Genomic DNA, 25,941 nt, shown 5'->3' with positions numbered 1-25,941 from the left:
TTTTCGTTGAAGTGTTTAGTATGTGTTTGTAGAACCTACACTGTTTATAGTTAGCAATATTTGTCAGTAGTTGCACTGCTTTGGTTTGGCACGTCAGCCATGTTTTTGTTGAAATTATGAACACTGATTCTTTGTGTTTATTTTAAAGAGAGAAGAATGGATGAATTTAAACTTCATGTCATTGAAAACAACGTCAGTAGCAGCTGTCAAAGGTGAAAGACACAAAGATAAAGTATTGGAACGACAGAAAGCTCAAGAACTTGAGCAGGTAGGAGGAATTAATATCTTAATTTTTTCTGCCTTTAACTAAATTTTGTGTAATGAATAAAGTCATGAATTGGTTCAAATATGTAAGTCTTTATTGTTATTAAAACTAATGCCTGATGTGATAATGATTTTAATTAAATTGGTCTCTTTGGATGGAAGGCTTCGTACATCAGTCTTGTGGAGAAAAGCCTTTTAACTATCTTCTAGGTAAGGTGAAAGCTACTTTTGTTAGTACTAAGTTCTGTTAGTAACGACAGACTGTTGGTCTGGCCTTCTCCACGGAGTGTGTAAGGAACACAATTGTTTAGTGTGGTAAAAGCTTACTTAAGTTACTGTATTAAAGTGTAGGGTACTGAGGCTTGTTTTTTCCTAAAGAGAGGACTCAGAGCAGTTGTTGCCTTCCATGTCTCAGTTGTTAGTGACCATATGGCTGACTCAGGGTCTGGCTAGAGAAAGGGTTGCTGTCATTGAATTAACTCTTTTTACATACAGTTGTTGGCTCCTTCGTTTGTTCACTTACCTTGTTAAATGCTGTGTAGTCTGATCTGAAAACATAATGATGGATCACTAGCTAATGTTTTTTTTGTCCTCACATCTCACAGCAGGCTCTTTCTTGCCATTAGATTTCCCAGTTAGCTGTTTTGTGCTTGGGAACCTGACTGACCTGGATCACTGTTCTTGTGTAGTATGCAGTGCCTTGGTTATTGTCTTTTGACTAGGGATTAATATTTTTACAATTATTTTCTCTGCGATTTTTTTTCCTGAACATTATTTCAGAGCTGTTGGAGGACCATTTAATGTGGACATCTTGAATCACCAGAATGTCAGCATGTATTACATGGTTAATGACAATTTATGTGTATTCTTAATCTTAGAAAAGAGTGATTTTTACAGACTGTCCCACAAAACTACTTGCTGTCCATGCAGGTTTATACTCCTCTGTTTTCTACAGCAGCGTATCTGCTTTTTCCTTGGTACCCAAAACAATGTGTACAACAGATGCTTTGACCATGAAAGTGGTGGTAGTGAATTGACAATGCAACACAGACTTCACACACAGAAGTCTCAAAATTTATCAGATATTCCATAAAGTATGAATCATATGCTATGCAGACATTAAAATTGTTTCTGTTTTAGGCCATGCTGTCTGAGAGAGAACTCAATCCCTATTGGAAAGATGGTGGTACAGGTTTGCCACCAGAGAAGGATGAAGAAACTTCAGTTAAGAAAGGTAAAGAGCAACTTTTAGTAATAATCTTAAATTTCTGTCTCCAATTTCTGGACTCTGTGTTGCTAACAAATTACTCCTAATGTTGTTGTAACAGGATTGTAAATAATACATATATTATTAATAATATATATAATAAAGTAAAATTTGGATGAAAATTCCATTGTTTTGCAGAATTTCTCTTCACTGGATTTTAATCTTGAGTGGTCTGACCTTCAATATCCTTACAGAAATTCTTCATTTTCAACTAATTAAAGAAAAGCATGATTTAACCAAGACAAGATGAATTGTTGTCAACTCATTTGGTTCCTTTCGTTCCATTGCACAAATTACAGTTTTAAAGTATTCACCCACAGAAGTCTGAGTCACATCAAAATGAAGTACATTACAGATGCAATTTGTGAAAAATAGTATTTCTGTAGCCTTTTCACTTTTTTCCTTACCCCAGGGTTATCCTGCTCATTTCCAGCAAACACAGAAATGAAAAACTTTTTCATAATGTCATGAAACATTTATTACATGGTGAGAATGGTCCTTGTATTCTGTCAACAGAGTAGAGTGGGGTCTGTGCTTTTTGAGAGCCTTTCCCTGTGGACAGTCAGTCCCAGAAACCATTAACCTCATGTCCACTTTTAGGAGCCACAGAGATCAGAGATCTGTGAGAGCTGACAGGCATCAGAGAGTGTGTGTTCAGAATGTTAAGACCGCTGTAAGCTTCTCACATGGGAAGCTGTGGGTTACTCATTCCATTTCTGAGGCAGGGAATTCTCTTGTTTGTGTGTAAGGGGTATGCCCAAGAATGGACACAGAATGTGGGAACGACAGGAAGGTTCTTTAATGTCATAAAGAAACTCCACAACTTCTTATATGCCACTACTGTCTTGAAAACTGCTTGTGATAAACTAGAGAAGCTTAAATTAAATGAGTGGTATTGCTGAGGTGTAACCAGCATTAACTTATGAAAATATATAATCGTATTTTTGTTTTAATTCTGTTTTTCTTTAAATAAGAATAATTACTTGAGATGTAAAACTACAACCTCTCACTGTTTTCTACTTTAGTTACAGTGGTAGAAGATGCTGGACTAAGTTGGCTGCGAAAATCATACCAAAGGATGAAGGAGCAGGCTGAGAGAGAGAAGCGAAATTTAGAGGAAATTGTAGCTGAGAGATATGGGGTAAGGACCTTCAGTTAAATTTGCTTCATGATAGTAGATGCTTGGAAAAGATTACTTTCATATAAAGGCAGAAGTACTTAATGTGTAAAGTAAGACACGTGAGAAGAAGCAGGAAAAAACAGCCTCTGAAGCTTCTCTCAAGTGATGAAGGGTTTAAAGCTATCCAGCCTTTTATATGTTTTTCTTGTTAAATGTTTTTAATATATGGGATCATATAGCAAATATAAAATACTTACACAATACCCCATCTTCATTCTTTTAGTCAGTGGAGATATTTCAGTCACGATTAGAAGAAGCTGAAAAAGCTGCATCCAGAAAGGAAAATTATCATAGAAGTGGAAGATGGACGAAGACTGACTATTCAGAAAGTGAGAAAGAGATGAAAGACAAGAAAGCACAGCATACTGAAAAGGCGATACGAGAGGAAGATGATAGAAACAGACACATGTTTGGGGGCTATTCCAGGGAGAAGTGTAGCAAGGGGTGGGCGCAGGAAGACAAGAGTTACAAAAGGGACATGTCAAGAGCAGACCAGGAATGTGGACGCAGTAGCATGGACTCAGTATCAAGGGGCTGCAGCTCCAAAGCAGAAAAATATTCCAGTGAAAAACGAAATCAGGAAAAGAGTTCATCTCTAAGCAACTTGAAACACAAATTTTTGAAACCCTCTGAAGATGATTTAACATCTTACAGTGCACCCAGAGACTCCAAGTTAAAGCAGTCCTCCTCCAAGGAGGACTCAACTCGGAGCTCTTTGAGCAGCCGTTTCCAGAAACCTGGGGAAGATACTGCACTGTGGACCAAAACACACACAGAAGATAGCAATGAGAAATTAAAATCTGATCAAAAATCATCAGGTATGAGGGAACAAACTGATGGCAAAAGTTGGAAAAGAGCTTCAAGTGATGTAAAAGAGAAAACGCAACAGGAGCACACAAGCGATACGCCTGAGAAGAAACAGATTTTATCTGACAGTAAAACACCATCCTCTAGGTATATTTAACTTGCTTTTTATTTGCTGTATTTTTCATGGCAAGATACAAAATAAGCTCTATCTCCTTTTTCACAGTGTAAGCACTGATAATATCAGATCTCTTTAGTTTGGAGGAGTCTTGGCCTCCAGCTAAGGGCAGCTAGAAGAAGTAAGTTAAGCAGAAGTGGTGAACATCGCCTATCTGATCTGTCTCCTCAGCACATTTGAGAATTACTAATGATAGGTTATTTTTTGCTTCTTTCTAATGTTAGTTCACACTGCAGTAAAATTGGCCTCTTAGGCAAAAAAAACCCTGCAAAATATCTTAACAGTCATTGAATCTATAAAATACAATCTTGAAACATTAGAAATTGCTGACTAAAACCTGAAATAATTAATACAACAGGGATAGGCTTGCCACTTGTGAGATGAGCTCATATGCTGAAGTAGTAGCATATGAAAAGTAGTAGAAAGTACTTAATAGAAAGTGCATTTTCTGTGTTGAAGAGGAAGCATTAATAGAAGTGGGGAAGGAAACACAAACTTAATAGGCAGCAGGAATTTAATTTTTGGGGATTTGCTTTTGTGAGAGACAATGGAGAGAAGTAAGGAAAGGTGGTCAGACAAGTTGTAGGGAACTGACCTTTTGCTCTGCTCAAGGCCTCCTGTTCTCCAGTAGTAGCCGCTTGCTGGTTATTCCAATGATTTGGCTAGCATGGTTGTTACTATGAATCCTTTCTTTCAGATCTTTCCAATAATTTGTGGGCATGTACAGAAGTATTTTAGAGTCAGGGTGATATTATTTAATTGCTTGGGAAAGCTGAACAAGTAAATATTCTTGGTTGGAGTATGTAAGAGTGATACAATTTGGTTGGAAAAAGCATTTAATGAAAAATGATCAAATATAATTCCTTCTTTCTTGTATGTTTATGTCAGTTACTTGCAGGAAAAACTTCTTATAGCAGAGTTATGAAGTATTTATTTTATTTATAATTATTCCTGTGTGTAGTACTTATATACCTCGTGGTGTATTTCCAAAGAAAAAATGTACATTAATGAGTACTGCATGTGTTGCCTAGAAGGCTGACTTGAAACAGAGACTGGACAGAGCTAGAGAATAAAACAGGTATTTATTGAAAGGCCTCCAGGATCCACCTTGAACAGGACCGAAGCCCGACCAAGGCTGCACCTCGAGTCCACTACAAACACTACACTAAAAACCCCGCCCGGTCACGAGGTCTTATATTTTTATCAGTTTTGGTCCATTTGCATATTGGGGTTTAATTGTCTAATTACAGCTTCTGGTTGTGAGGTCCCATCCTTCTTGTTCCTCCCTTCAGTCTACCATTGTTTATGTTTTTCGGGCCTGAGAGCTGTCCTTGGTGTTCAGCAAAAAGGAATTTGTTTTGTCTACCTAACCTGTGAAGAAAGCTTACTGACACTTAATATGAGGCTCAAAGCTACATCCCTAGGTAACACAGAATCTGCAAATACAAAACTAAAGCTAAAGCTTAAGGCATCACATGACTAACCAGAAACAGGCATCTTAGTCTACACAGTTATTTTTATTTTGTATGTCGGGTATTTTTTCCAGATTTTACTTGCTATACTTTGATAGAAGTCAATGAAATTTGAATTTTCATTGATAGCAAAAATACAATTTATTTGCACGATCTTCGCTTAATCTGTTTCTGTTTTTAAAGCATGAACTTGAGTACAAGTCATGGCAGGAGTAGTTCCACATTCTGGCATGACTAGTTTGTACTCAGTATGTCCCATTCATAAGTGTTTGTCATGTCTTGTTTTGTTGTTTATTTTATTGTTTGCCTAGGTGTTATTTTGCTGGAAAGTGAGAAGTACATTTTTATAGTTGTTTTAATTACTCTGAAAAAGTGACCTGGTAGCATTAAACCTGGGATGTATGAGACATTAGCCATTCAAATTTAATGATCCTTTTTCTTCTACATACTGCCCCGATAGTTGTTGCACTGAAGTGCCTGGTGTTTACCAGTTATATGCTCTTTGTAAACTTCTGGTTAGAATGATCCATGGCGTGTCTGGAGTGAAGCGTGTGAGACTTCCTCTCCTGTTGAGTCCTGGTTTGTTCATGACTTTGTTCAGGTACAAGGTCTGCACAATCCGCAGTTGTTTCCTGCCTGCCTTTGCCGGTCAGGGATGGGGTGGAAGGTGTGGAGCTGGTTGTTGCTTGGTGTGTGTGGTGTGTTGACCCCAGCAAGCAGCTGAGCACATCCCAGCTGCTTGCTCATTCTCACTCCTGCAGAGGGAAACCAGAAGAGCAAAAGGGAGAAAAACTCATTATTGGATAAAGGCAATTTAACAAGTGGAGGAAAGGGACAACAACATGTGATACAAAGGCAGTCAGTCTCTCACCACCTCCCATGAGCAGACTGATACCCAACTGTTTTTTGAGCATCAGTGACTTTGGAAAGACTGCTCTCTCCAGGCTTTTTTTGTTGGGCATGACATTATGTAGCATGGAATAGCCCTTTGGCCAGTTTGGCTGTCTTGGCTGTGACCCCTCCCAAAGCCTCTGCTCACTCCAGACTGCTTGCTGGGGGTGCACAGTGAGAACTGGAGAAAGCCTTGAGGCTGTGTAAGCAACAGCTAAAACACTGCTGTGTTTTCAGCATTGTCTCCAGAGAAATCCAAAGCACAGCACCAGAGGGGCTGCTGGTCACTAACTAATGAGTGGTTTAGGGTTGCTCAGAGAGACACCATCTTAAGTATTAGCCAAAAATAATATAATTTTAATATAAATCTATAAAAGTCATAAAAATGAGACTTAACAAAGTTTGGTGGTCGATTTCACTCTATTATTTACTACATAAATGAAACACATAAAGGAAAACTGAGTTAAAATTGATTTAGAATGTTTTACACAGAGTCTGAAGACAAAAAAGGATTAGGGGGACCCTTCCATTTTGTCACAAGGTTCTAAGCAGACCCTTGCTTCTAAACTCCAGATGGAGCTTAGGTGTGGCTAGGTCCAATCTTTATCTCAGACTTGAGCAACAGTTTACATGTCAAGGATTACATCTGTAATTAATTAGGATCACCTGAAGAACCACTGTCCAAGATATCAAGAGGTGATCTTAGTATGATGTTGTAAAAGTATCAGTTCACCACAGGTGAAATTTTTACATGGCTTCTGATATAGCAGCAGTCTGAACATATTTAGAGTTTTAAGATGAATCACAAGATTTTAGCAGTACTTAATTATTGACTAATGTAACATTTATATAGTGAGTCAGTAGGATCTACTGCAATCACAACTGTGACAATTATAGATCTGAGATTGCAACATTCATACTCTACTTGCTGTAAAGTATCTTAATTCACACGTGCATGCACATGGATAAAAGATATATAGGGATAGAAGTGTATAAATGTATAAAAAATATATCTGTGAATATATAAAAAATGCCTCTTAAGAGTTCTTCCTGAGTTCCGTGAAATCCTTCAAATGTTTTGGAATTCATCAACAAGCAGGAGTTGAGCCTCAAGGAGTGGAGGGTTTCAGCCCAGGTCCCCTTTTCAGCTTTCTGTGTTGATGCTGTTATCTTTGCAAACTGGGGAGTTGAGAGGTGTCCAATACTGGCACAGCCCACTGGGGTCTAGGAGAGTTCAGAGGGCCTCACATTTTTTTTTGTGGGGTTGTTTGTGGGGTCACAACGTGCTGGGCTGCAGTCACCAGTGCATTTACATCCTGGCCACAGTCTGGCTCAGTCAATGGAATTTTGAAAATTCCAGTAGCAGTGGTACTGTTCACTCAGGCTGTGGTTCATGTGAGTAATGATCAGAGGCTGCCAGTGGCTGACTGAGTATTTCTGCCTTTGTTCCCATTGTGGCAGGCACCAGGAGTTCCAGGTGTGGACAATGTGCTCCCGCCTTAGCCTGGCAAGAGTTCCTGCTACAGTCAAGGGATACTTCATTGGTCCACAAAGGCCGAAGCATAACAGGAATTGCTGGGATTGCAGAATGGCCTGGGAAGGGGAGAGCTAGGCACAGTGTGGAGGAAAATGCACCACCACAACCACCTCATTGCTGTGGAAAAAATAAATTCCATCCCATCCAGCCAGACATAGTAGAATATGTAATCATTGAGTAGAAGTTAGTGATACCATTGCATCAGTACTGTTTTCTTCAGCTGCCCTTTTCAGACCTTTTTTTTTTTTTTTTTTTTTTTTTGTGAAATAATGGTGATTCCCTTTTTGTTGCAGGTACAAAAACTAACTTTTTTGAACTGTCACATTTATTAAGTGCAATGGTAATCGTAACTGGATAAAGCTGCAAATTTTGGGAAATGAGGTTGTGTGCGGAAGTAGTTTACTTGCTCAAGTTCAAAGAATTCAATTACTATGATAGAAAAGATAATTCTTTTCCTCATAGAAGAGAACTAGATGTAGAAACTGTTCAGCTGGTTTTTTCTTTGGCATGTGTTTTCCTTTCTGGTGCTGTTAAACCCAATTGCGCGTCGTCTTTGATATTTTAATCATATTTCTTAGCCAATGCAATTACTGAGCTGACTCATTAGTAAAGTGGGGATTACTTAGGCCTGCAAAACCATGTAGCCTCTGCTTATTGACATAACTTACTTCCAAGTTCTGCTAAGATGACTTTTTAACTCCTGAGATTCTGTGTGTTTCGAAATAGTGAATAACCTGTCTTCCTGTTTCCTTCGGTCAGAAGTCTTTTTTTTTTTTTTTCTTTTTTTTTTCTTGTATTGTATTTTGTAGAGGCTTCTGACTTTTGGAACATTTCAGGTTTGGATATGTGCAGTAGATATCTTTTGAGAGTAATTTATAAGCTGCTGCTTTCTTATTCTTCTTTAACTTTCAAGACTTGTAATACATGTACTCTTTTGGTAGTGTTGTCAGTCACAAAAAGTAAATCTTTGAGGTGAAGGCTGAATTAATAGGTGTTGCCAGTTCAGTTCCTCATCTCTCATGCTGTAAGTACAACTTTTAAATTTTATCTTTTCTAAAGCACAGAGGAAGTTTCTTCAGCCTATAAATCAAAGTGTTTTGGACAGTTATGACACAGGTTAATTAAAAGTGCTGATTGGATGTCCAAGGGATCTCCCCTTAATGGAAAAGTCCATCAGCTAGTGTTTGCTGGAAGTCACACTTAATAATGTGACTGCTTCAGAGTTTGAGACAAGATAAAAAGCAAATCAAAACAATATCTCAAGTCTCAAAAAGTTCAGACAATGATTCAAGCACTAACACCACTTTAAAAAAAGCATACAGGAATGAGTAAACACCTTTTGTTCCCTTTTCTAACGTAGTCTGCCTTGCTTTGAAGGATACAGCTAAGGAAAAGTGGGAACATAATCTTTGAATGTTTTGTTTCTGGTGAAATAAAGTAAATTCTGCTGAGTCTTGGGGGTGTGGGTTGGGCATCTTGAAAATGAAGAAAAGCAACTTTGGTAATTTTCTCAGTGCTGGGAAGATCTGGTGCTTAAAGAGGACACCATCTTCAGGGATTTCTTCAAATCCTACAGGGTTTAACCATATCAATTAGTGAGTGAATTCTCTCTCTAACAGCAGGAACCAATATCATAACTGTACTCTTATGTATCTTTTGTGTTAGATATTTTACTTTTAGAGTTAATTGGTTTTAGTCTTTACTAGGGTCAGAGAAAAAGAGCCCAACTTACTTGGTGCCTCTTTGCAGTATTTCTTGGAGTCCTTATTTAGTAAATATCATAAAAATTCATATGCTAAGTTTTTAGTATTAACATTAAGGTACAATGCTCTTTATTACCAGCTGTGGCTTCTCTAGGGGGACTTTATATTTTTAAAATGGTACCAGTTAATTTGCCATGGAAAATCTACTGTCTCAGCCATAACACAATGCAAAGATTGTACCGTGAGCAGATAAATATGGGAAAATAAGTAATTTTCAAGAGGTGGAAGGCCATTTGACAAACAGAATAACTCAGAAATGGGTGATTTTACAGAAGCTGAGAAGTAAAAGCATGGCCAAAGCCAGAAAGAAGAATTAGAGTGGGTTAAAATAACACTTTCTGTTTCTCTTTCCCTTGTTTTTTTCCCTGTGTATACCTGCTACTGACTCTTGACTGTTTTTTCCTCCTGGGAAAATGTTCATAGATAGTGCTTTTCATTTGAGTTGATCTCAAGAGTAAAAGGAAGCAAACCTCATAAAAATTTTATTCAAGCTCTTTGGTTTCAGAGTCCTTGGCAACTTCTGTTTGCAAATACATTTTTATAATACGTTGTTTTCATTTATTTTGCCAACAGAAGCATATGTATAAGTATAGCATGCTTACCATACTTAATTACACAGGTAAATACTGCCCTGTTTTTCTGTGGCTTTAGTGCAGCTGATGTTTTACAGATCATCAAAGGATGAGCCACCTCGAGTCCTTAGTGAAGAGGAGATGAACAGACTGGGAGCGAGGATTGTGAAAGCAGAACTCATGGGAGACACGGTAATGGCTATGAAAAAATGTCATGATTTACTGCAATTTTTCTTCAAAGCTCACAGGGATTTAATTGTTTAGGGTTTTTTTTTTTAAAGTTATTGTTTCAAGCAAATAAAGACTTGCAAAATTTGATAGGATTTGAAGATACCGCTTTTACAGTAATTTCTGCTTTAAACACAGTAGTTCATAGACTAGAGTAGAGGATTCAGGACTCTGGGCTTTTTAGGATAAGCAGCATATCTAAAACCAGTTGTTTGCTGTCCTTTTTATATTATTTAGTGTCTCTTTATAAGAAAAGGGAGCAGGTGAAAACTACAAAGCTACCTGTCTTTGTTACAAAGTAAACAGTGTTTGGAGTTTTACTTGCTTCATTAGCTTTGTCACAAGTAGGTGCTTATGGTCCATAGCTCTGCTGTATAAGCAGGCTCATCAATTATGAAATGGAAATTATAAAACTGAAAGGGATAGCATATGCCATTGCAGCCAGCTCTGCACTAAGAACAGCTGTGGAATGCTTTGTGGTCCTGCCCTGATTGAGGTTGGTCTGTGGAGCTGGGAGAAACAGCTGCACGTTTAACGTGTCTTGTTTCAGCCAGCTACCTGAAGGAACAAGAATTTCACTCTTGTGCAACACTAAATTTGGAAGTTTTTGTATTTTATTTATAACGATAAATGTGGCTATAATGAGTTAATTCCCTTCAGTAGTACTGTCTGGAAGTTTCAGTTATAACAAGGTCAGAGTCTGTTAGTTATTAAGCTGTGTTTTTCAAGTGCTTGGCTCTGAATAGCTGCTCTTAAGCAACTATTTTCATATTTTTTAGAAGCAAATGCTATCACAGTGGGCTTTTGTATTTATTTTTTAAAATTAATATTTACTGCACCTGTTTAGTTTGCCACTTGTGGCATAATATTTGCAGCAAAGTCTGCATCTTTAAGAAATAATAAATATTTATTTATAGTAATATATAAAACATGTTATGTCTCAAAGTGGTAAATTAATATTTCTCAAGAGCTATTTATTTTTTGATTTGTGAAAAGTTTGTTTTGTCATTATTGCTGGACTAGGACATGGTATTGATCCTTGTTGAAGCCCTTATCAGATAATTCAAATTTTTTGAGGAGAAAAGAAATATTTTCTTTTCAAAGAAATTTTATGTTATGAATTCTTTTTCCACAGACTTTAGACATAGATGTGGGTATGTAGCTTTAAACATTTGAACAGCAGTACCTTACCTAGAAATCCTGTCCATTTAAAATGTTATTAGCTTCGAAGGTGAATGAAAAGTATCTTGAAGCAGTTTCCTACTGTGGCATAGTGTTAGTGATTTAAATAGATGTGTCCATATGTTAATCTCTATTTTTCTTAGTTAATACTAAAAAACATACACTAGTGAGGAATCATATGTGTATGAAAGTAATTATATGATAAGTTTGTGAGGGACTGGTGTAGTGTGAGCTATCTATACACGAATTGCTAAAGTACTGGGGAGGGGAAGGTCTCCCACAGACTGATAGAAAGAAGCAAAAATTTGTAAACTTTTTTTTCTGATACTGTTCAGTTTCAGTAGCATTGCCTAAATAAAACTTTGGGCACAAATCTGGCCTTTTTCTTTTCAACCTGATAGGAACTGAATTCAAGTGATTTGATGAAAAATATACATGTATTCTGTGGGGAGAGTATATTTCATTTTTTATTCTATCATTTTGTTTTGTTTTGACCCACAATCATGTGGCAGAAACCAGTACTACAATTTTACTACTATTCTTATATATACAGTTTTTTATGTATGCACTCTGAATCAACCTAGTTTAAAAAAAAACAGACTAAAACCAAACAACAGCAGTTTAAATAACAAAATAGCTAATATAATATATATAATAGCCTTTTGGCATTTTAAATATTTTTCTTGGTCTTTCTCTAATCAAATTGAAAATGCAGCTTGTTTAAGCAAGTTCATCCTCACACACTACAACAGATGGTTATGTAACAGTATATCCTGGTGGCTGGAGCTTAAGGTTGGCCATGTGGGCCAAATGAATTCTGAATCTATTTTTGTTACTGATTTGCTGCCTGGTGTTGATCACATGACTTAATTTTGGGGTGGCAAGTTTGGGCATGAGGGTTGGAGTCCAATTAATGAAACTGGCAGAGGGGTTAGAGTATGAATGGTTCTATTCTTTACAGGTTGATAGGCTGGCAAGTCCTAGAAATCCAGGATATTTTGTAATACTTGTATTTAGTTAATAGGCAGGTGGATAAGGAAGCAGGCACATTCAAAACCAATTTGGACAAGACTGTAAACAGTTCTTATTTTCTACCTCCTGTATATTTTAATTCTCAAAATAAGGTCTGAAGTGCAGAAGTTGGACATGGAATGTGGAGAGGTGTGATACTTCATAGCAAAAGTTTCTGAGAGATATTTCCCTAGAGCCATAGAGCTGATGTATGGGTGTAAACGTGTGTGTGTGTACAAAAAAAAAAAGGATGTGATGTGTTCAGGCTTCCTTATTTACCTTCCTGTACATAAAGTAGTATTTATGCTTAGTTATGCATAGATTTATTAGTAGAACGTAATAATGTTAAAGGATAGATTTTCTGGTCTTTTTGAGGCAATACTTGTTCCTAATCTTCAGATGCGTCTATTTTGAACATTTTTTTCATGTTATATCCTGTAAAGAGTTGTGCGAATTATATTGACATGTTTTCTTTAGTCTTTTGTGTCATTAGAGTTTAAAATGTTATATCAAAACACAAAAAATGAAATGAATAGTTCATTTTGATATAGAAATCTCCTAGAAGTTTAAGATAGTTAAACAAATGGAGTATTATTGCTTTGAAGGATTTAGCTTCACAGCTTCAAGCAGAACTTGACAATGCTCGCAAAATGAGAGAGACTCAAGGACAGATTCCAGCAAATGCTGCCAGAGAGGTAAGTGGAAAAATATTTTTCTTTTCTTTGCACTAACACCATGGTATGATACAGGTAGCAGCTGAATTAGAGAACATCCAATGTAGTTAGGAACATTAGAAGGTGTGAATTCAGGTGAGTGAGTGTCCAAATTGAATTGTACTTTTTCTTGGTAAACAAAACTTTGTCCATGGTACTTTAACAAATTCAATGGGTTTTTTTTTACTCATAATATTTCCTCAGCAAAGATATATATCTTCCATTAAAAATGAAACTGATATGAGCTGACAGTTACATAACTGCTGTCTCTGAAGGAGCTGGCACTTGAAATGTTATTCCTTTTGAAGGGTGGTATTAAAGAAATGTAAGAAAGCTTCTTCTGTACTAACATTGATACAAGGAAATAGGGTTAATATCTTAAGTTATGAGTTCTGTCCTCATGATGGAGAGGAAACTTTCAGGCAACAACTAATATTCCTTTTCAGTTTGACCTCAGTTCCACAGTGAAAATTCAGCTGCTGGTGAGTTGAGTTTGAAAAGCCACTAACTTTTTTTGGTCTCTGCTGACTACTTTGTGATGATAGTATTTAAGTCTCACACCCTGAATTCACAAGAATTTAAAATTACAAAAGCTCTATGTAGGTAGACTCTGCTTCATTGCAGTGCAATTCTTTGGCATGTTTTTCATATATGGAAAAAATCCATTCAGATTTTAAAATTGGGAGGTAAAGAGCGTGTTGTGGGTGGGCCTTAGAAATATTGGTGGACACCTATTCTTTAGATACTGAGTTATGGATAACCATTTTGGTCAGTCCTGGTCTTCAACCATGTTCTGATTTTTATCTTAATTTTTAATTAGAGCATTTTTACAACTAACAGTCATTGCAAAAATACCAAATGTAAGTATTCATGAATACGCCTTGCCTGTGCCTCTTTCCTGGCTTCATCTAGTCTGTATTACCTAGTGTTTGAGTGTCAGAAGTCCAGCAGTGCTTACAGTTGCTCTGCCATAAACCCTGTCTTTGTGATGCCAGGGTATTCTTACTGACTTTACAGCTTTGAATTGCTTTTGCCGACTGGGACACAAGCAGGATGTGTTTGGTACTCCTGTATATCAAGGGCCAGCTATGTCACACTGTGTGTCTCAACAGCCCATCCCATAACACAGGGGAAGCTGATTTGTGAAGGTGTGTTTGACTCTGCATGGCTCAGCCTTTCTGCGGCATAGACCACCCAAGCACCAGCCTCAGCCACTTCAGCCAGGTGTATGGCAAGTGAGGTACCTGAAGCAGTTTCCACAGAAATGGTTTTCCAAATGGCTATCCTACTGATCCCGAAGTTTGATATCTTTGCCTCCAGTACCAGTAACAAACATGAAGCATTTTGTTTCAGGCAGTTCTGTCTCTGCTTCTGCAGAGCAGCATGGCTAGTGTCATGCTGGGAGGTCCTAAAATGTGGTTTTGCCTTATTTCAGTTTCAGTTGGGGGAGCTGGGGAGATAAATCAGGAAGCAGTGAAGGCAATTGTGAATGCATCTCCCTAGGAAGTTTTTTTCTTAATTAATTGGACATGAATCAATTTCCCAATTCTGTTCCCTGTGTGACTTAGTGAAGACTTATGCTTATATAAGGGGGTGTATGAATGGCTGGGGTTTGTACAGAGGACAGGATCAATTCTTTTGATAGAGGTACTGGTTTATTCTGCCTTAAAGAGATCAAGAAACTACAAACTGAAGGGACCATAAAGTGCTAGCTTTAATTCCTTTTTAATTTTACATAATTTATTTTGTTTGTGGGAGTAGAGGCAAATACAGCTTTTACAGCGTGATTTAGTGGCTAGTTTCGTAAATTTTTTGACTTAGACAAGAATTCTACCACAATAAAACTCAAAAATGTGGTTGTCAAGTTACAGTTTTGAAAAAACTGATGTTTGGTGTTTAAAAATGTTGTGTGTCTCAGCTGATATATTTCACCGGGTTTCAGCTTGGGTAGAAACCCTCTGTTGTTCACTGCAGGCTGCCTTAAGTATGTAACCCTATTAATTTTAGTATGAATAAAGTTAAATTATGTGTTAATGGAATTTGGGGTCTGAATGGGTATTGTACTTAAATGCTTCGGCCACATTTAGACTGTGCTTTTGTCTTTAAGTTTGAGCAGGAGGCAACCTTCAGGTTCTGTGGAAATCAAAAGCTTTTGATTTCACTTGGGATAGAATGAAATGATGCTTATTTTCAGGTGGTTATTGTCTAATTTGTCATGGGCATTTTGAGAAAGCAAGGCTAGACGTTGAGTCCTAGGGAAACTGTGTAAAGAGAAGGCTTCTCTGCCATAGGGTTTCTGAGTTGGGATAGGTGATGAAAATGATACTTATGGAGTGTAAGGAGGCAGCAGAAAGTTATGGAGACTTCAGCTGTTAGAAAACAACTTCCATATGTTCATAGTTTACCTCTTAAATACAGATTGTATTTCTGTTCTGAAAATGCTACCCAACTCTAGATTTTATTACATTGGTTATGAGGATATCACCTCTGCCATGGTCAGTACCAGTCACAACTGATGTAATTTATACTTTTATTCAGTATTTTTATTTAACAAACCATGTCTGGAACATTAGCACTCCTTTGAGGTACATAATTTGCAGTGGGTTTTGCTACTGCAAAAATTGGATGTTAAAAATTTAAATGAGGGAGAGGCAGAATATAGAATATATCCTTTGGAAGGGACTTATCATGAACATCTAGTCCAACAACATGGTGGTAGATTAATATAGTATAAGAGTACGCATCTTTTAAAACTGTTTTCAGTCCCAAATGGCTTAGAAGAAAAGCTTCTCAACCCTAAGCTTTTTTCTGTATTCCACATAACATAATTAGTATGCAGGAAACAGAAAGTAGTCTCTGCTGAGCAAATGCTAGAGACAGTTTTCAATAATGATGAATTGCATTTGAAAGACAAAATCAATACAAAATTGAATGAAAGCTGGAAGGTGGTACTTTAAGCAGAATAACATGGTAGGATATAGTGTCAGTGATTACTTAAGAGAGTTCAGAAAAGTAGAAACAGCTATAGGCTTTTCTGTTATGCATTTGAGAATATGTAGGGAAAATATGAATTATTTAATCACATAAAATCCTCATTTGAATAAGTGAATTTTCTGTGGAAGTCCTTCAGCCTTTGGTCTGGTATGAGTGTTTTTCTACTGAAGAGTATTCAGTGCTTCTGTGAAGCCTCTTGGGCATAGAAGATATCCATAGAGTAAGACCTGAATTTTGGCAGGCACAACATTTCACTTTACAGTGACTGACATGATGCTGCTTTAAAGGAGAAAACCTTTCCTAGGCTACCTGTTGCATCTGTTTGAGTAACAGACTCCAGGCCATTGCTTGTGCATCTCAGGTGGAAAAGATTTATGGTGCAGGGAAGAGTTAATTTAGTGAGTTTTATGGCATAAGTGGGGCTCATCTTTTAGTGAAAACATTCATAATATTAAGAGCTTCATGTACTTCAAGTGCTTCTGCTGTTTTTATTTAATTTTTTTTGAGTATAAATAATAAGGTTGATTATGTTTCCAACACCCCCTGTCTGAACACAAATTTTGATGTACTGAAGGTCTGATGTTTAATTTGGATTCCTGAGATACATTAGATTCCAGACTGAGAGAGAATTCTGGGGAAACTAGCTCAGTATAAATAATACTTCTAAAATTATTTTTGAAGAATTAACACTGGATTTTAGAAAAGAAACTGAATAAAAGAGCTTGGCTTAAATCTCAAATCCTACTTGTCTGAAGGGTGCCTATAGAGAAGCCAGAGAGGGACTATTAGAAACTGGAGTGTTAGGACAAGGAGTGATGGGTACAAACTGAAAGAGGTGAAATTTAGATTAGATACTAGGAAGAATATTTTTTTACTGTGAGAGTGGTGAGGTACTGGAACAGGTTGCTCAGAGTGGTTGTGGATGCCCCAGTCCTGGCAGTGTTCAAGGCCAGGTTGGACAAGGCCTTGAGCAACCTGGTCTAGAGGGAGGTCCTGCCTATGGCAGGGAGTTGGGACTAGATGATCTTTAAGGTCCCTTCCAAACCCATAATATTCTCTGATTCTATAAAATTGCATCCGTTGCATCCCATTGTATACAGTTCTGCATTCTATACAGTTCTGCATTAGGAGAGACAGGATGGAACATGCTGCATCTTTATCCAGAGAAATGATTTGCCGCACAGTTACTATCCTGACACAAGTAAACTGTGTGACATTAGGACTAAGTAGCTGAGAGGAATCCATTGTGGAACAAACCTGAAATAATTTTCTATTAGTTCCAGTAATGATAATGGGGAAAACAAGAATGTATGTTTATTTTTCATATGTTTTCAAGATTGACCTGTTCACAAATATCTTTAAAATGAGAGTGATTCTTTGGAGAAAGAGAGAGTTATCTCAAAGTAAGTTGGGGGGAGTGTGTGTACATGTGTGTTTGTGTATATTTGTGTATACATGTAAAATTTAGATAGTGATTAGTACTTCAAAGTAGGAAGTGAAAGAAAGAAGGAGAATAATCAATGCTTCTGATTTGTGGGGATTTTTTATTTAAAAAGAAACCAAACCAGTGCTAAACAAACAAACAGAAAGCAAAAGCCAAATCACCCTGAAAATTAACATTCAAAATTGCAGGTGTGCCAGGATGTTTAATTTTAGGTTTCGTGATTGAGGCTATAAACACAGATATTTTTCTGCAATGAAAATGTTTGGTTGTCAAAATTTACCTGTAATATGTTTTCATAACTTTCATTCTGACTTAACAAATGCAGAACCTAAATACAGCTGTAGGAATGCTTATAGACTTACCATATGTAAAGAATCCTTTAAAAATTATTTAAAATTGTTTTGCAGAGAAGTATAGCTGAGACACTTGTATAAAAACTAGAAGGCTGGGGATTAATGATCCTCACTAAATGCACAGTAAAAATCTGAGATTTTATTTGGAACTTCAGATGGTGGGGAGATACAGCAACAGATGGCTCATGGCCTGTTTACTCTCAGCTGTTTTCAGCTCATCATAATTCCTGATTCCTGCTGTTCCATCACACTTGAATCTTGTCTGCAAGATGGCTGTGCCATTCTTACTCCGACAAAAGTTTGTGTTTTCCATACAGACTTGACTAGCTCTAAATGTAACATGGAATAATGAAGGGGGTATGCTTCTGCAGCACTGCTTTCATATCATTAGAGCATACTTTTAAAAACTAATAAGTATATGCTGTTATTGATTTGGTTATTTCCTGAACATTCTTGTTGATGTCAGTAAGAGAGGATTACACAATTATTTAAGACAAAGACATACTAAGACAAAGTGGCTTATCTTCCTGAATGTCATTTATAGGAAATTGGCTTTTGCAATTTAAAGATGTTGGAGAAATTGTATCAGTAATTAAACAATGTAAAATATCTTACAATTTCAGTACATGTAAAATGTACAAAAGGGCAGAATGGCTAAAACTTCTTAGAGTTCTAACTGAGAATACAAAAGCTTCCAAGTATGCTTTGACACCAGAGACAAAAACCATGTCCAAGTCCCATGCAGCACTTGTAACTGATGGTGCCATTTCTCTGGCTCTGTTTTTCTCTCAACAGCATGTTAAATTTCTGCATATTTTTACTGCTATATTTACCCTTTCACTGTCTTAAATCAGTTGATAAGATGAAATAGAAATCTGTGGATTTAAGAACCAATGTGCTGCTATACTTCTCTTTTTTATGGTCTGAGTATATATGTTCTTTGTCAGATGCTCTTGCTGTAAAGACAAATCATCTAGTCATTAAATTTTTTGCAAGTTTTCTTATATCTCATACCTACAGTGGCTCATTGATGTGGCTAAGTGACTAACCATTTCAAAGTGTAGGTAACAATTTAAAGTATCAAACTGAATATTTAGAGCTTTTTTAAAAGTTGTATTTTCAAAGCTATGTGGCTTCCTGATATCCTGTATTATTTTAAAGTTAGACTCAATTGCTTTAGCTTTCCCTGTTTCTAGATGCATCACTGGACAGACACATTACAAGCTGCTGTAAGTTTTATGTTAGTAGTTCCAGAGGCTGACAGTATGACTTACGGAATTTGACTTTAGATTTTTGTGTATGGCCATTCTACTCAAGAGATGATATTCTGATCACCCTATCTTACAGATGCTCTAAGAAAATAAGTACTGAGCAGAAATAGAAAGATTTCTGCATGTAGGGCTGATCAGAGGCATTCATTGTAAAGAGGAGATTAATAAGGATTAATAAACTGTTTATTCTGAGTAATAGACAGTTTAGCCAAAATAATCTTTTTGTAATGTAAGAGCAAAGAATTGCTGAATTTTAAGGGGCAGCTGACTTTATATCAATAAGAAAAAATGAACTTTTTTACATACTGTGTTGTTAACCAGTGTCACTCACTTACTGGCAGGAAGAAAGGATAGAGACCTAATCCTTTTCCATGGTTTGGAGTTTTGAGGTTTTTTTTTAGTCTCGTGCTTTACACACAAACCAGGCACTACCTGGAACAGATGCTATTCTGTGGAATAGTTCACGACTGTGTTGCAGCCTGCCTTAGATTTTCTAATGCTCTCTAAAGTGTTAAACACAAGGGCCTAATTATGGCAGTCCAACTTTCTGATCTTGTAAAACCTTTTAAAAATCCCATTACTGTGTTAGCAACTTTTGAATGTGTAATAGTGACTCATTAATATATTTGTGAAGTCTTTCTTGAAATACTAAAATTTTAACCTACTTTTTAGAAGTTTGCTTTTGCTTTCCTTCCTGATGATGCTAATTCTCTTAGTCTTATCTTTTTTCTGCTTTAAGAAATCCAGATCAAAGATACAACATGTATACAGTGGGCTGCTGTTACAGACTTTTGACCGTTTTAATTTCATCTTCCTGAAGATGTGAGATGCTCACCTCAGTCTTGCTATAGAGAATGGTTAATCAACTGATTTTTATAGGCATTACGTTGAAGGTTACAGTGCCACTATTCACAACAAATTTTAGAGCCAAATGAAGGGGAGCTCAGATGCTTTGAAACCTGTTACATGAGGACTCCAGGTTGAGAATAAAATGACTCCTGTGTGTGAGACATGGTGCCCTTAGGAACAGCCAGCACTGAAGGAGGGAGATGCTCTTTCTACACAGGATTTACTCATCCTTCTGGTAACTGGTGATTATGTGTGAATGCAACCTGAGAGCCTTAGGAAAAGGGTAACTGGAGTGAGAGGAAAAGGAGCAGTGGGAGAGAACAGGAGACAGTGGATGGGAAAAAAAGCTGAGTCCAGCAGTGTAAGAAGTGCTAGATATCTTTTAGACGCTTAGTGATACTGTAACATAAGGACAGACAATTCCAATAGAGGAATAAGGCAATATTCAAAACTTTTCCATTTGCCAAGGACTGTAGGGGAAAGGAAATAGGTGGCATGCTTAATGGCACCATCTGATTTGACAGAGCTAGCATTTGGGTGTAGAGGCTAGTTCCTTGCTGAAGACTGTTTCTTTGTTATTCCTTCATTACACTGTGCTTGTACCACTTGAATGTAGCTCTCAGTAAACATTTGCAGAAAGCTTTCAAATCATGCAGCATCCAGCTTTTTGTTGGCACAGTAATGATAAAAAAGGGGGTTTTTGTTAGCTTTAGTTGTTCCCTACCCCACAGTACACTGACTATTAAAATTTATTTTATTCCCTTTAGCTACTAGGATTGAAAAACAGTTCTAATTGAGTGGATCTTATCTCAGATGCTTGGCCTGATTATTCCATTTGTTCATCTGCTCCAGTGTCTGTTCCTCAAATAAGGCTGTGCACCTGGTGTGGCAGAGGATTTCCACTTCCTCCTGCTGGATTATGGAACAGGGATAATCTCTGGAGAGTTTAAAAATCCTTTCCAGATCTATATCTTATTTATTTATGTATTTGATTTAAAGCTTTTATCTTTCAAAACCAGACTGTTCTGCTTGTTTTGTTCAGTTGAGTGTTAATTGCTATATAGCAATAGCAGTTCCTACATTTGGTGAGAACAACTGTGTACTTTGCATATTTAATTAGCCCAAAGTAAAAATTCATGTTCCTTGATTAATGGCAACAAACAATTTCTCTCTCACTCTGGAAATAGACACTGTTTTTATTCATTTCAGATGGTAAATGATATTGTTTGTTTAGCAATCATCACAAGATTCAGGGATAGTGACTGAGCCTCTTCTCCAGCTTCAGTTTTAACACTTAACAATAGGTATATTAAAAGTACTTTAATATATGTTTTTAAACTTATGTTGTACTTAATAGAAATATTTTTATCTGATCATAATTATTATATTATTTATTATATCACGATGACCACATTGTGTTACCATATACCGTGTCATACAGTCATGAGAATGCAAGTGTAAAGAAAGTACCAGTAGATAAGAAGAAAACATTAAGTACCTCTTGCAGTTAGATTGATATCCACACTCCTTTGAAAAAGTCTGTTACTTCAGTGAGTTGAGAATTTTTCCTGCAAAGGCTCTTTGTCAGTATGGTGCAATTGTTCAAGTGTAGAGGAAGTCTGATTTTTATTATACTTGTGTGAACTTGTCCATTACAGATGTTAGATACATTGCCCCAGAATTCCCAGGATCAGCCTTTGGCAATTTTAAAGCTTTTTATTATATTGGCCACTTTCCATTATTTTTGTACTGAGACCTTTTTAAGGGATATAGTGTATGCTGAAGGATGTGGACATTATATATTGGAATTCTTTTTTGGAAACTCTAGTGAAAATCATTACTTCAAGGCAGCTTACTTAAAAAGCTCTTTTTACTGATACTGCAGTTTTAAGATGATTTCTAAAGTTTGTTCTAGTTTAATTTTTCTTTTTTCTTTCAAAAATGTTGCTGAATAAAATGCAATTAATTAATATATTGTTCAAATGTCACCTTCTGATAATGCTGCAACCGCTTGAGCATCTTTTTCTACCAGAAAGCTTTTTGCTTCTCATGTGTTTAGAAATTTACTAATTACTGTTAGTAAGATTCTCCTAAAACTCAATTTTTTTGCGTTAATGAAGTTAACTTTCTGTTATGCTGTATTTTTAAGTCAGTTCTGTTTAGATGGGGTTTTGAGTTCTGAAGGATGTCTTTACATCTAATAACATCTTTAATCTTCTGAGTAATCGTGTTTGGCTTGCATCCGTTGGATTCATTTTGGTTCCTTGTATGCATTTGCTGTTAGTCTCTCACATGACTTCACATTAGTCTTCATACAGTCCATAATTGTTTTATCCTTTTATCTGCTTCCTTTAATCTCTCTTTGAAGGACCACTTCTATTTTTTTTTTTGTACTTTGTATTCTAAAGCTAAAAATTACTGTAATTTTTGGCCTTTTTTTCCCACTGGACTAGTCAATCTAAATACATTATAGTCAGTATTACATGCTTTGTGTCAGGACTCAGGACATTTGGAAATTAGGGAGAAAAAATCTCAAACCCTCACGAGGCAGACAAAACCTTGCTAGCTGTGGGGTTCTGACTTAAAGAATTCAGTATGTATTATATCTACTGCTCCCCTCTCCATTCCCTGTCCCTGTCCTAACTTGTTTCATGGTTCAGATCTAGAAGATACTCTTCTGCTGCTTGCATGCTAGTGTGTAAGCATGCAGAAATGGGAAGAAAAAAGAAGGTGCAAATGTTGCTTGGATCTAACATTTTAGAGCCCTTCTTCAAAAGCAAAGGAAGCCTGACATGTAGAACACCTTGTGAATTCCATTAACTTTTGGGAAAATAACAGCCTGCACATCAATGATATGCTTTTTGTAATGTCTATATTAAGAATTTTAGTGAAGACAAACTTTGGGATGGATGTCTTTAAGAGGAACTAAATGTTTGTAAGCTGATGTAACAATCTGATATTTATTGTTCTTTCCAGTTGTTGAAGCACTGCTGTTGTAATAACTATTGGTTTTAATGATTTGTATTTTTTAGAAGTCATATATACAGTGAGGTTGAAGTTTAGAGACTGGGAATGGAAAAGTTCATCTTTTTTCTTGTCTCAGTAACACAAAGGTGTGGGGAAGGAAAGACCTGAAGTTAGCATCCTTTTGGAGACTCTGTTTGAGCAGCAGGTAAAAGGAGCTGAATAATTGGAAAGATGCTCCTGTCTGAGGATTTCACATAAATAGGACCCTTCAGAAGTGGTAACTTGGTAGATTATTCACTGAAAAATGTAAAGGGTCTGCTGTGTGGATTTGACTGTTCCTCTTGGGAGAGAGCTTTGTATCCCTGCTTGGCCATGGGAGTATGATGAGTTTAGAGCAAGGTGGAGATTTTTCCTCTGCAAAGGTCTGTATCATTTCAGACTAACTAGCAGTGCTCTGGATTTTTGAGTTTTCGCTGCAATATCTATGGTTATGTGTTCAACCTCCAAACATGTAAAGTTGCCCAAGTTTTAAAGGAATTGTGGCATTTGAGAAGTTTCCTGTGATACATTCTTTTTGATGTTAACTTCATCTTTGCTTTCCATATCTGCTGTGAATAAGGTTTTATGGCATTGTGATGACCTGAAAACATGGTCCTCCCAGTCTGGCTGTTTGTGTCTCAGTCAGCTGTGACCATTTTATCACATGATATGTGTGGGGTGAATGCACACAGGCTTTTTCTCTATTGGGATGAGCCACTTTTTCTCCCCCTCCCAACAGGGACAAAAGCCCTTACCTCGTGAAAAAGTAACAGGTGAGGTACAGGTTACACACAGATAACATATATCTGGCTGATGCTGGAAATAAGTCCTATTGTATTCTCTGAAAATATCAGTATTCTTATTGGAGTCAAAGTGATGCTGGACATCTTGGTTTGCTTTGTGAAATGCGATTTGCCTTTGGTGTTACAGAAGAGAGAGGTCTGGCTTACCCAGGCAGCTTTTTGGTCCATAACTTCTACCTTCATATGACTTTTCTTGGAAAAATGTAATTAAGCTGTTGAGTATACTGCAGTATCTACAGGTTTTCCAGACTTCATTTGGGTTTCTGGGACAAGCTTTCCTTAGGCAAGGATGGCAGGTGGAAAGCAGTTTGGTAGAAAATAGCTTGAAATGGAGATTAATGAAGTTGTTTATAAGATTTGACAAAGGCTGTCCTGATATCATCTGATTAAATAGTGACCCCATTATGTGCTCTAATTTAATCAACTGATTTACCTAAACGTCTTTGGAGTATATCAGGAAGTTCACAGGCTTTTAAATTATTTTTCAAATTATTCTTAATATTTTAGAAAGCGAAATACTTACTTTTTGGTGAAGAATTTCTGCCTTTTCTCCCCCTTCTGTTGTGTATATAGATAATATGTCTTTATTTAAGTTTGAGAACACCCCTATGAATTGGAGGCCCTATAAAGGACTTTCCATGAGGACAGGTTCTGTAACGTTTTGGGGGACTGAGGTGAGTGTGGTCATTCTTCACACCCCTAATCCACAAAAGAAGTGGTAATGGGCTGTAGGTTTGCAGATGGTTTTCAGGAATACAGCATTATAATGATGGTGGAGTATATTAATTCAATATTATCTGTTTAACTCTTCCAGAAGCATTGTGTGTCTTCTGGAGATAAAGCTTTATGCGAAAAAACCAAGAATACAAACTTGATTCTTTTGGAGAAAAAAGCTCTGCATTTAACTAATGGAACAAATTTTTAATACTTTTTTCTTTTTGAATGTGAAATGAATACCTCACAAAGGTGAAACTGTCTACTTTGAATTATGCTGAACACACAATATATAAAGAATCTGTTATTTAATCTTTAGGATTTTAAACATTTCTTTAATGTGGATTAGGGATTTCTTTTGGCTTGTCTGTACCATATGTTTTAAAGTATGTCTTAAAACCTGACACAGGCTTCAAGCCGTCAAGAAGATGAACAAGTGGTCCTTGTCAGAACAGATGGACGTGGAAGGGCATGGCCTGTGATGGGACCACCGGAGCCACTGGAGCCAAAAGGAGGGCGAAGAAAGCAGCAGATGGTAAGTTTTACAATTCTGAGTATTAAACTGCAATTCTTAAATGATTTTGTAGTTTTACTTTTATGATGCCATAATTAATGAGTATCTTATCAGAATGTCAGTAGGTAATTCAAAAGTTCCTTTTGGAAGATGGTAGTAATTAATTATTAGAGTACATATTTATTAAGCATATATTCTCTTTATTTTCAGATTGCATTTCCTGAGGGATCACTTTAGGGCTTATTTAAATGCATGTTCAAGGAAAAGTTATCAGTCTCTTAGTTTATATTACATAAAGTTAAGTAAATAACGAAGATTAGCAGAGCTGCATATTTCCGAATTAAGAAAGATTTTGCTGAGATACTCAGGTCTCAGGGGCAAATTTCGCTTTAGTTCTAATAAAAAATATGGCTACTGATGATAAGAATTACCTAATCTTTGTAACAAAGTGCTTTGGGGATTAGTAAGAAGCTTGGAAGCTGCTGAGCAGTGTTTTATTCTTAGGATAATTACTTCCAATAGTAAATATAGTAGCACTTTGGTCCTTTTGAGATAAGAGGAGATGACACTACCTCATAATTCTAGCCAGCATTCTTGATTAGTAGGACAGATCAGTTTGCTGATCTGTCTGCAACGCTGCTATGGAGAAGTGAAAGACACAAGAGGGTGAGGAATTTGTTGTCATTGTCCTGTTGTTTTCATTTTGGAAAATGCTGTCCTGCTTTATGTTAATGACCACCCCCTATACTCCTTCAGAATTCAATTTAGTCCCATCCTAAGGGACATCTCTTTTTTCTTGTGTACTCTGTCTAAGATGGCAACATTTCCCAGAGGTACCATATTCACACAAGTTTTCAGTACTGTCTGTGATTACTGTGTTTTAGTAATGTCTGTGACTTTACAAAATCTTTAGAGTTTTCAATAATTTACA

At 36.7% G+C, this 25,941-nt stretch overlaps 1 protein-coding gene across 2 annotated transcripts in view; it reads left to right on the top strand.

Moving 5' to 3' along the window:
• CWF19L2 (CWF19 like cell cycle control factor 2) overlaps positions 1-25,941 on the top strand; it is a 59,880-nt gene that overhangs the window by 13,204 nt on the left and 20,735 nt on the right. For both annotated transcript variants that reach the window (XM_066175778.1, XM_066175776.1), the window contains exons 5-11: positions 149-268; positions 1,405-1,498; positions 2,557-2,672; positions 2,935-3,665; positions 10,027-10,120; positions 12,955-13,044; positions 24,906-25,031. In XM_066175778.1, coding sequence (XP_066031875.1) covers positions 149-268; positions 1,405-1,498; positions 2,557-2,672; positions 2,935-3,665; positions 10,027-10,120; positions 12,955-13,044; positions 24,906-25,031 — 1,371 coding nt within the window. The remainder of the gene's footprint in view (positions 1-148; positions 269-1,404; positions 1,499-2,556; positions 2,673-2,934; positions 3,666-10,026; positions 10,121-12,954; positions 13,045-24,905; positions 25,032-25,941) is intronic.

Source organism: Chamaea fasciata, unplaced genomic scaffold (assembly GCF_029207755.1).
Source record: "Chamaea fasciata isolate MVZ Bird 193981 ecotype frontalis unplaced genomic scaffold, bChaFas1.0.hap1 SCAF_2, whole genome shotgun sequence".
Lineage (NCBI taxonomy): Eukaryota > Metazoa > Chordata > Aves > Passeriformes > Sylviidae > Chamaea > Chamaea fasciata.
Note: the sequence above shows the minus strand (reverse complement) of the source record. Positions and strands in the feature narration are given on the sequence as shown.